This window comes from Polypterus senegalus, unplaced genomic scaffold (assembly GCF_016835505.1).
Source record: "Polypterus senegalus isolate Bchr_013 unplaced genomic scaffold, ASM1683550v1 scaffold_741, whole genome shotgun sequence".
Taxonomy (NCBI): Eukaryota; Metazoa; Chordata; class Cladistia; order Polypteriformes; family Polypteridae; genus Polypterus; species Polypterus senegalus.
In genome coordinates, this window is record NW_024385819.1 from 3,322 (window position 1) to 15,000 (window position 11,679).

The following is an 11,679-nucleotide window of genomic DNA, read 5'->3' on the forward strand; positions in this document are numbered from 1 at the left end:
CTTCATTTCCTGCCAGGTGAGTCAGACAGCATGTAAAGCACTATCATGCAAGATTTAGCACAAGCTGATAAAATGTTCTTCCAGTTTAAAAAAGGCTAAAGCATGATAGAAAAAGAAAAAAAAAAAAAAACAAATCTGGAGAACACTGTAAAGAAAATAAGTGTTATTTTTTAAATTATAGTATTCTTTTATAACACCTACTTTTAAATGTAAACATAATTGTAATATATTTCTTATTACTATAAAAAGAAATTGTTTAACTGTGTTGATATTGTTGGCTAACATCCTGTAAAGGTAATTTTTCTTACTTAATAACCGTGCCTTTGGTGCCCCTGCTGTTGTCAACATTACTCTTGTTGTCAGACTGACTCGCAAGTCCTCTTCACAAAGGCCAAGTAGCTCTGCACAGTTTTCTAGAGTTTGACTGGATTTATTCTTTAGGATACAGCCACCTGCAATATTTTAGATTGCAAACGAATTTCATAAGAACATCTGCAAAATATTTTTAGCTATGTATAGCATACATTCTTCTTATCATTCTCATCTCTTCTCATTTTCAATCAGACTTAAAACTTCCAAAAAATGAAAAATGTGGCACTTGCCTTAATTAAGTTAAATCATTCAAGTTTTACTGTATTATCACAAATGCACAGCAAGTACCTTGAAAGAGACAGGCTCAAAGATAATTTTCTTTTGGTTATAAAAATTTAAAGACTTTTTATAGGACAGAGTTAATGACACTATGATAAATAGTTTGATAAATACTTTGATCAAATATTACATATGACATCATTTTAAAGTAAGCTCTCTCTTTTATTCAATGGGCATTTTGGTTTTCAAGTGAATACTCATTTCTTTTAAGGAAAATGTATAAAGAGGTTAGACAAAGCAATTTTTCTAACCTGATGTACTGCCAGCTTCTTCAAAGTCAATATTACCCAGATGAAGGACTCCAGCAACAACTCTGAAGAGATCCAACTTTTCAACATCATTCAGGCCTATTTTTTTCATGGCTATACACATCCTGTTGAAATCACCTTGATCATCTAACAATGGGTCTTTCAATGAACCTTCTTTGAAATGCTAAAATATTTCAAGACAAAAACATATTTGTTATTTGACAGTGGTAAGGTATCAACATAAATACAACATGTAAAAAGCTTATCTCTATTGAAATAAACATCGCTGGAATTCACTTTTGTGTCTCTTGTTTGGATTAACAAGGATAGATATCTTTCAAACTGACAAACTGTATAATTCAAACCCATTGTTTTCTTTCTTGGAAAATTTATGTTACATCAGTTAAAAAATGGTTGTGGCTAGTTAATTGTCGAAATTGGTATAAAAGATAACTATAGTAAAGAAGTAAGATATTTTGCTCATAATATAATTTAGTAATAAGAAAAAAAGTGATTTCATATTAACTCAAGGTATAAATTCAATCTCAAATAGTTTTCCTACATTGTATATGTCTGTCAAATGTAGCACTTCACAAATAGACAAAGATTTCCTAATGAATTTAAGATTATGAATTAAAGCACTCTTCCATATAACAAACATGTTAACATGTCAGGCATGTTATCTCAGTGTCTTCTATTCCTGTTTTAATAATGAATGATATTAAATGATTACGGATTCCCTTGGCAGGTCCTAACAAGAGGATCAGTGACTCCTTAAGTAACCAAATATTACTTAATTTCATACTAAATAAATTGTTCTTATATTAAACTCTAAAAATTGGATCATGCATGTGAAAACAATATTTTTTACTTATGGTTTTATGGCAAAATGTGTAAAAGTAGCTTTAATACAGCACAGCTTTTCTACCTTTGTCAGCTCTACCAATGCATTTCGAAAAAAAGAGAAATGCATAATTAGCAGAAAGTTACATGGATAGTAACGAAAATTTGATGTGTTCAGAAGCACAGATAATATACTCAAGGGGCATTGAAGGCATGGCTGAAAAAACATTTTGTGAATGAGTGCTTAAAAGATTCATTAATATATTAAACAAATTATATTTACTACATATTAGCCCTGAAAAACAGTGCTACACAATAATGCATTTATTCTGCTTAAAATATCACTTAAAAAAATTGGAAAAGAATATATTCCAGCCTTAATGAAAGTTAATGAAACATCAATGAAAAAATAATAAGATGCACAAACAAACCTGAAAACAAGCAATATCTTCAAGAATGCAGAACCACCATAATGCATGCAGGCATGCAAAATGCAAAAGAACAAAATACTATAATCCACATGTTTAAGGTGGCATCATAAAGTTTGGCATAAGTTTTCATTACTAAACTAAATGCAAAATATAAGAATTATTTCTTTTATAAGCAACAGTATGGTGTTATAATGGGCAGCATAAAGTGTCATATTTCACTAAACATTTCAAACTTGCACACACAGGAAAAATAATTTCTTTCATGCACAGTAACAACAAGTCATGCTTCACTCAAGTTAGTAATGATGTAATACACATTAGTATGCTCACATCATTATGGGTTAAATCAGTAAATAAACAAATCACCTCTTCCTCCTGTTATGTTTTAGAAGAGAAGTAAATTGACAAAATATTTGAATCCTTCCAATTATATTAGTCAAGTATACTATCAAAATGTTAGAAAACGCTTCCTACTTAACTACATGTGGATTCATGTTAGGAAGTAAATTTATTACGTGAAAAAATCAATTTGAGACTATCATTTACAAAGTAGATAATAATTAAACCTGTATTATCATTTTTACCACTTAGAGACAGTAAATAATGTATTCCTTAGTATTACTACTATGTTTTTACAATAAATGAAACAAACCAATTTAAATGCATTCATGTGAAATAAAAAATCTTAATACTTAGATGTTTAATACAAAAAAAGAAATGAGTCTCAAAAATATCAGTCATGGCTAAATACAGCATTATTATCATCATTACACAATTTATTTACAGTATTAAAACATTTTTTCAACATCTGCAAAACCTTTGATGTATCATATACATAATATTGTAAAACATAATTATTACCAGTACACTAAATTATTTATAAAACAAAATAGTGCTGAACAGTTTCAGAGTATGTTAAACTAAATGCTAACATTTTCCAGTACCAAACTTTCCAACTGATGGTACGAAAGTTATCAAGGACATTCAGCTGATAATTCTCACTAAGTATTAATTGTAAAGATTTAATGTTTTAAACTTTACCAACCTCTACTAAGGATACAAGAATATCACAATACAAACATTATATATGGATCAGTATATCACACTATCATCATAAACAGGTTGTAAAAAGAGTCATATTTGCACCTCCTTGGACTGATAACCAAGTTTTCAGGAGTCATATTTGCTATTTGGCATAAATTTGTTTAGATTTGGCAGCACATATTGAAATTTTTAATAAATTGTTACTTCATTGTATTTTTATTTGCATATTTGATAGGTATTTACAAATAACACAATTAAGGAATAATACTTATACAATATCCCTCAAATGAAGTACTGAACTCTAAAAGAAAATCTCAGTTTCAAGATAACATAGTACAGTATATATATTTTTTCTGTTTGCAATTCGTAAGGTGTTTCCTGCTAAGTAACTGTGAGCAAATAAAACAGCTTTCAGTATGCTGTGTTGGATTAAGATTTTTTTGTTCATTAAAGACAAGAAGTTTTGAAGCATAAAGTCAAGAATTATTTAATTATGGAGTTGTTGCTAATAAGAAATCAACTGAAATTCGTTTTTGGTGCCAAAAAAGGTTTTTGTTGCTGAAACTGGGAAAAATCACCTTTAGTTTTTTTCTCTCTTATTAAAATCTAACATATCTGTACAGCTAACATGCTATCTAGAAATTAACCTTAAATATTAACTGAATGCAGAATAAAATAGTATTAAAAAATAATAATTGTGACTGTCATTATTAAATTAAATGAGACTATGTACTGTATGCATACAGTACATACACATTTTAAGATGTATAACATCACAATGGAATTTCTGTATTAAACATATTATATTTATTGAAGATTATGTTAAATTCAATATACTGTTGATATGTTATCCTGTGCTTTCAGTATTGGCCTTAAATGATATAACTGGGGACTTCTAGCAATTAATTACAAAAATAATAATATTAATACAAAATAAGAATATTAAATGCAATAGTGCAAGTGGCAATTATATATATATATATATGAATAAAGCCGGCCAGTCATCCCGGCCAATACCCCCAGGTGCAGCCCTGGACAATGGAGTTTTTATCCACGGCCCTGCTGGATACCACGGGGGCCGCTAAAAGGCGCTGCAGGGAGGAGGGACGATTATTTGTCCTATAACCCAGAAGTATGTACAAGTCACATGGACTGAGACAGAAGAAACACTTCCGGGTCAAGGACTATAAAAGGACTGTGGGAGATCCCAGATGTCAAGCTAAGCTGGGTGGAAGGGTGGCAACGAGTTTGGGAGTGGTGGAGTGTATTATTGATTATTGTGGTATATTTATATGAGTATTATGGAGAGGAGGGAGCTTGTGCACTGTACAATTGTCCGAATAAAGAATTATTGGACTTTTACCTGGTGTCTGACATATTGTCCGAGGGTTCAAGAGGACGATAGCACTCTCTATCTGTCACTATACAGTGGTGTGAAAAACTATTTGCCCCCTTCCTGATTTCTTATTCTTTTGCATGTTTGTCACACAAAATGTTTCTGATCATCAAACACATTTAACCATTAGTCAAATATAACACAAGTAAACACAAAATGCAGTTTTTAAATGATGGTTTTATTATTTAGGGAGAAAAAATCCAAACCTACATGGGCCTGTGTGAAAAAGTAATTGCCCCCTTGTTCAAAAATAACCTAACTGTGGTGTATCACACCTGAGTTCAATTTCCACAGCCACCCAAAGCCTGATTACTGCCACACCTGTTTCAATCAAGAAATCACTTAAATAGGAGCTGCCTGACACTGAGAAGTAGACCAAAAGCACCTCAAAAGCTAGACATCATGCCAAGATCCAAAGAAATTCAGGAACAAATGAGAACAGAAGTAATTGAGATCTATCAGTCTGGTAAAGGTTATAAAGCCATTTCTAAAGCTTTGGGACTCCAGCGAACCACAGTGAGAGCCATTATCCACAAATGGAAAAAACATGGAACAGTGGTGAACCTTCCCAGGAGTGGCCGGCCGACCAAAATTACCCCAAGAGTGCAGAGACGACTCATCCGAGAGGTCACAAAAGACCCCAGGACAACGTCTAAAGAACTGCAGGCCTCACTTGCCTCAATCAAGGTCAGTGTTCACGACTCCACCATAAGAAAGAGACTGGGAAAAAACGGCCTGCATGGCAGATTTCCCAAAAGCAAACCACTGTTAAGCAAAAGAACATTAGGGCTCGTCTCAATTTTGCTAAGAAACATCTCAATGATTGCCAAGACTTTTGGGAAAATACCATGTGGACTGATGAGACAAAAGTTGAACTTTTTGGAAGGCAAATGTCCTGTTACATCTGGCGTAAAAGGAACACAGCATTTCAGAAAAGAACATCATACCAACAGTAAAATATTGTGGTGGTAGTGTGATGGTCTGGGGTTGTTTGCTGCTTCAGGACCTGGAAGGCTTGCTGTGATAGATGGAACCATGAATTCTACTGTCTACCAAAAAATCCTGAAGGAGAATGTCCGGCCATCTGTTCGTCAACTCAAGCTGAAGCGATCTTGGGTGCTGCAACAGGATAATGACCCAAAACACACCAGCAAATCCACCTCTGAATGGCTGAAGAAAAACAAAATGAAGACTTTGGAGTGGTCAAAGTCCTGACCTGAATCCAATTGAGATGCTATGGCATGACCTTAAAAAGGCGGTTCATGCTAGAAAACCCTCAAATAAAGCTGAATTACAACAATTCTGCAAAGATGAGTGGGCCAAAATTCCTCCAGAGCGCTGTAAAAGACTCATTGCAAGTTATCATAAACGCTTGATTGCAGTTATTGCTGCTAAGGGTGGCCCAACCAGTTATTAGGTTCAGGGGCAATTACTTTTCACACAGGGCCATGTAGGTTTGGATTTTTTTCTCCCTAAATAATAAAACCATCATTTAAAAACTGCATTTTGTGTTTACTTGTGTTATATTTGACTAATGGTTAAATGTGTTTGATGATCAGAAACATTTTGTGTGACAAACATGCAAAAGAATAAGAAATCAGGAAGGGGGCAAATAGTTTTTCACACCACTATATATATATATATATATATATATATATATATATATATATATATATATATATACTAGCTAAATACTTCACAGCGCAAAGTACTGCCTTAAAATTTTTATTCAGAAGAAAATTAAACCTTTTTAAACTGAGGGAAGATATACCAATAATTATTTGTTAAGGATCTCTTTGTATACAAAATTGTTAGTTCAGCCCTCCGGTTGTAATATGACCAAGCTGTGCGCTGAGCTTACTCTTGAGCATGCAACGTACAGTTGGCCATGTGAAAAGTAATCTTGTCTGAAATCTCACAGCTTGGATTGCTGCTGTCATAATAGGTTTGAGTTTCATGGTTTGTTTCAATTACGACAGTATTTGCAGGACTTGTGTTGAAGTAACATTCGGCATCTGTCAAGCGTTGTAAGCATACAACCGGTTTCATCGATAACTTCACATCCAGCTTTTGAGAGCTTAAACATTCATAAACATCAAAGTGTCCACTACTGAAATCGTCACCTGTGAATCTAAGATGTTTAAGAGGCATTGGCGGTTATCGAAAGGTGTAAAATATTTGGCCATTTCGGAACACTTGAAAGCAACAACCGAACAATTCAGCGGCAGCCATCAACTCACATGCAGAACCATAGGAGAAGGGCATAAGCATTTCACTCTTGTAGTGCTCCTGTGTAGTATAATTATCTCCTGTACCATCATCAGTCCACACCTTGAACCTGTCCCAGTCATTCAATACATAAGAGCCTGATATGGCCGTGCAATATGTATCAAAGAGAATGGAAAACGCAGGTGCCGTCTCCGGGCATGGAAACCACTCGGTAAGTGACAGTTCTTTGATCGATGGTGATCACCTCGACAGACATGTTAATGGGGGTACGGTTGGAATGATAAAGGAAATGGGTACCTGAACAATGTAAAGTAAGTCTAAAATACCTACACAATAATTATAATCGTAATAAACGAACAATAAAACAGTGGAGAAGCCATGGATTAAATAAAAAGTCTGTAATTATCAGCAGGGAGACGTGAATCCCGTGGAGAAGCAAGGAAGGTAATGTAGAGACCGGATCGACGGACGGCCTTATATAGGCAGGCAGCCAACAACGTGGGAGGCGTTGGGATGGGGGACCCAACGCCGCCTCACACAGTGACCGAGCTGCAGGCTATGGGCGTATATATGTACGTAAGTAGGATTCAGTTAGCGTTGGGAACCCGCGTACCAAATATCTTGAAGATGGGCCCATAAGTAACAAAAACCATTGAAAAGTTAAATATGGCAGCCGACAGTGGCATCTTACCACCGAAATAAGTACGTACATTGGTTTCGGTTAGTGCAGGGAAGCCGCCTACCAAATTTTGTGAAGATGGGGCCATAAATAAGAAAGTTCAACATGGCGGACATTGTTGACCGTTATGACCGTTACGCGTAGAATTTCGAAATGAAACCTGCTTAACTTTTGTAAGTAATCTGTAAGGAATGAGCCTGCCAAATTTAAGCCTTCTACCTACGGGAAGTTGGAGAATTAGTGATGAGTGTGTGAGTGAGTGAGTGAGTGAGTCAGTGACGGCTTTGCCTTTTATTAGTGTACTAGCAAAATACCCGCGCTTCGCAGCGGTGAAATACTGTCTGAATGTTTTAATTAATAAAAAAGTAAACATTTTTAGACTGAACGAACATATGTAAAAAATTAATTGTTACGGATCTCTCTGTATACCGCATTGTCAGTTCGGCCCTCTGGTTGTAATATGACTAAGCTGTGTGCTGAGCTCACTCTTGAGCATGCAAAATACAGTTGGCCATGTGAAAAGCAATCCCGCCTCAAATCAATGCCAACTCTTTGTAGTGTTTGTCCCTGAGACTTATTAATTGTCATTGCGAAGCAGAGCCTTACTGGAAATTGAATGCGTTTGAATTGAAATGGGAGATTAGATGGTATAACAGGGATGCGAGGAATAAAAACTGTGTCACCTGAGGCACTGCCAGTAAATATAGTTGCTTCAATTAGGTTGTTTTGTAGAGATGTGACCTGAAGTCTTGTGCCGTTACAAAGTTTCGGTGGTTGTAAGTTTCTGCTTGCTTGGCGAAGGTCGTAAACGAAAGAAGACACCGCAGTGAACACAGAAGAGAACCCGTGGATTAAATAAAACCTACACAATAACTGTAACAATTGTAACAAATGAACAATAAAATAGAAGAGAACCCATGAATTAAATAAAAAGGTTGCTTCGTTGGTGAAGCAAGGAAAAAGCACTTCCTTATATGTCTTTCGTTTTTAAAACAGTGCAGAAGCTGTGAGAAAGCTGCTTCCTTGGAGAAGCTTGTAAACGAAAGAAGACACCGCAGTGAACACAGAAGAGAACCCGTGGATTAAATAAAACCTACACAATAACTATAAAAATCGTAATAAATGAAAAATGAAACAGCGAAGAACCCGTGGATTAAATAAAAGGGATATGTTGGCGAAGCAAGGAAAAGGACTTTCTTATATATGTTCGTTTATAAAACAGTGCAGAAGCTCTGAGAAAGCTGCCTTCTTCAAAGTAAGGAAACGACTGAAGAGGCCGGGGATGCGGTAAGTCTTCGGCAAGGAAGCTGAAGCGCTGCATTATGGGATCTGTAGTTTATTGTGTTACCAGTGTTTCATATCCCCGGGCCATTAATAACAATAATACAGTATATAAAATGATCTCGCGGGCCGGATGTTGCCTGCGGGCCTTGAGTTTGACACATATGGAGTAAATAGAACTTGAAAAGATATATTTTTTATACATTGAGCCAGCGTGCTATTGTGGTTTTGCTTGCATGCCTCAATAAGTCATCCTCCCCTCGCTCTTACTTTTTTACCGTTCATCTAATGAATACACTGAGTATGGCTTTACCAAAACAATCATTGATGGCGAATAAAGTATCCATTATTCGAGTATGTAGATCAGGGTATATATATACATATATATATACCCGCGTATCGCAGCGGAGACGTAGTGTGTTAAAGAAGCTATGAAAAGAAAAGGGAACATTTTAAAATAAAGTAACATGACTGTCAATATACAGTAATTGTTTTGTGAGTTTTACTGAGTGTTGCTGTCATCAAGGATTTGATTATCATTATTTCTTTCAATCAGGTTCGTATTTGTAGGATGTGTTGTGTTCAAGTTACATTCCGTGTTTGTCAATCGTTCTAAAGATGACAGGTTTCATTCATCGATTCGTTTCTTACTGCATCAATAAACAGCTCGTCTTCTTCTTTATCTGAGACCCGACACACTGCATGCACGGGTTTTTACACTGTCTTCCTTTAGAGGGACATTGACTTTTCCACAGGTTTCATTCATCGATTAGTATCTTACTGCATCAATAAACAGCTCGTCTTCTTCTTTATCTGAGACCTGACACACTGCATGCACAGGTTTTTTTTACACTGTATTCCTTTAGCGGGACATTGACTTTTTCCACCGTGTGCTTTGTTTCCACAGTAACTGCATTTATGAATATGCTTGTATGTATCAGACGCTTCATATTTTTTGCTGCCTTTTCAATTGTGTAATTCGTTTTTTGTTCAGCGCTCTTTGGAACTGTTGCTTTTTGTCTGTGCACTGCGTCAGTTCACGTGTGCCGCTCGGTGTACATGCATCGAAGTTTCCCAGCTGTGCTGGTGCCATGTCGTGCTATGTCCATGGCTGTATCTAATGTTACGAAGTCCGGCACTTAAAACTTTCTCTCGCAGTTTAGCTGAGTTTGTGCCAAACACCACCCTGACCATCTCATTTTCCTCTGCATAAGGACAGTCCTTCACCCGTGAATATTTACCTGTGGCAGTTTGCTATTGGATTGCCGGGACGGACGGCCTTATATGGGTAGGCACTAAATTACAAACGCCAGCGACAGCCTGTCTATGAACTTAATTTAAAGTTTAGGTTTACATCGTGCTTTATTTCCGAAGTACCAGAACTCATGAATATGGTTGTATATGTCACTCGCTCGCTTCTTATTGTTTCGCTGCCTTCTCAATTATATAATGCATGTTTTCTTCAGCTTTTGGGCCTCTTCCTGGTTTTCTACGTACTGCGTGATTACGTGGAAGGCGTGATGATGTCACACGAAACTCCGCCCCCACGGGTTTCAAGCTCATCTCCATTACAGTAAATGGATAAAAACAGCTTCCAGTTATGACCACTACGCGTAGAATTTCGAAATGAAACCTGCCCAACTTTTGTAAGGAAGCTGTAAGGAATAACCCTACCAAATTTCAGCCTTCTACCTACGGGAAGTTGGAGAATTAGTGATGAGTCAGTCAGTCAGTGAGTGAGTCAGTGAGGGCTTTGCCGTTTATTAATATATATATATATATATATATATATATATATATATACATACACACACAGTAATCCTTTGCTATATCGCTCGACTTTCGTGGCTTCACTCTATCGCGGATTTTATATGTAAGCATATCTAAATATATAAAGCGGATTTTCCGCTGCTTCGCGGGTTCTGCGGACAATGGGTCTTTTTACTTCTTGCACATGCTTCCTCAGTTGGTTTGCCAAGTTGATTTCATACAAGGGATGCTATTGGTAGATGGCTGAGAAGCTAAGCAATCAGAACGCAGTTAAGTTCCTGTGTGCTGAATGGCTCAGCGACAGAGCGCCGAATTCGACTCTGCAGAATTAACCAGGTCTTGTCTCGCTCATTCAGCATCAACGTGTTTCGCTGTGTAAAGAGTTAACTTTTGTGCTCTTTTGTGTTTATCTTTGTGCATAGTCAAGCCCTTCATTATGGCTCCAAAACGATCTGCTCCTGCTACTGCTTCAGGGGCCGTGCCCAAGTGCCAATGGAAGATGTTAACGATTGCCGGAAAGGTAAAAGTTTTGGATATGTTGAAGGAAGGGAAAAGCTACACCGCTGTAGGACGCCATTACGGCATCAATGAGGCTATGATTCTTTTTATTTAAAAAGTAGGAAAGGAATATAAGATCTACAGCCGCAGTGATCTTTTAACCAGGGTGCAAAACGAGTTGTAAGTGGATGTAATAAGGCAGTAGTCTGGATAGAATCTGCTTTAGGGATTTGGATTGAAGACTGCCGGAAGAAGAACAACGGTAGTGCTACACAGTCGCCTGAAGAGGCTCCTTTAGACAAGCTGTAACGCTCTCCTTTGTTGTGCAGTAAAACTAAACTCATCGTTATCGGACAAGTCATCGTGTCATTGTTGGTGAGTAACCATAATTAATTTTCTACTTACAGTACTTAGTACATGTATCACGTCTTAGTGTCACTGTACACACATTTACTGCATACAATTTTTCTTGCATTGTACGTATTTATTGCTGGTGGCCTGTCTATCATAATGGCTGTAACATATGTAATATCGGAGACACTTGATATCTTTAAAATAATATTTAGGTTTTACTGTATATAAACAGTGTGTTTACATACATAATTTCAA

General features: G+C 36.4%; 1 protein-coding gene across 1 annotated transcript in view; it reads right to left on the reverse strand.

Annotated features, from left to right (window-relative positions):
* Positions 1-308: 308 nt before the first annotated feature.
* Positions 309-11,679, reverse strand: part of LOC120522468 (unconventional myosin-VI-like) — a gene marked incomplete at both ends in the record, with an annotated part of 14,244 nt that continues 2,873 nt past the window's right edge. The window contains 2 exons of the mRNA XM_039743397.1: positions 309-452; positions 903-1,083. Coding sequence (XP_039599331.1) covers positions 309-452; positions 903-1,083 — 325 coding nt within the window. The remainder of the gene's footprint in view (positions 453-902; positions 1,084-11,679) is intronic.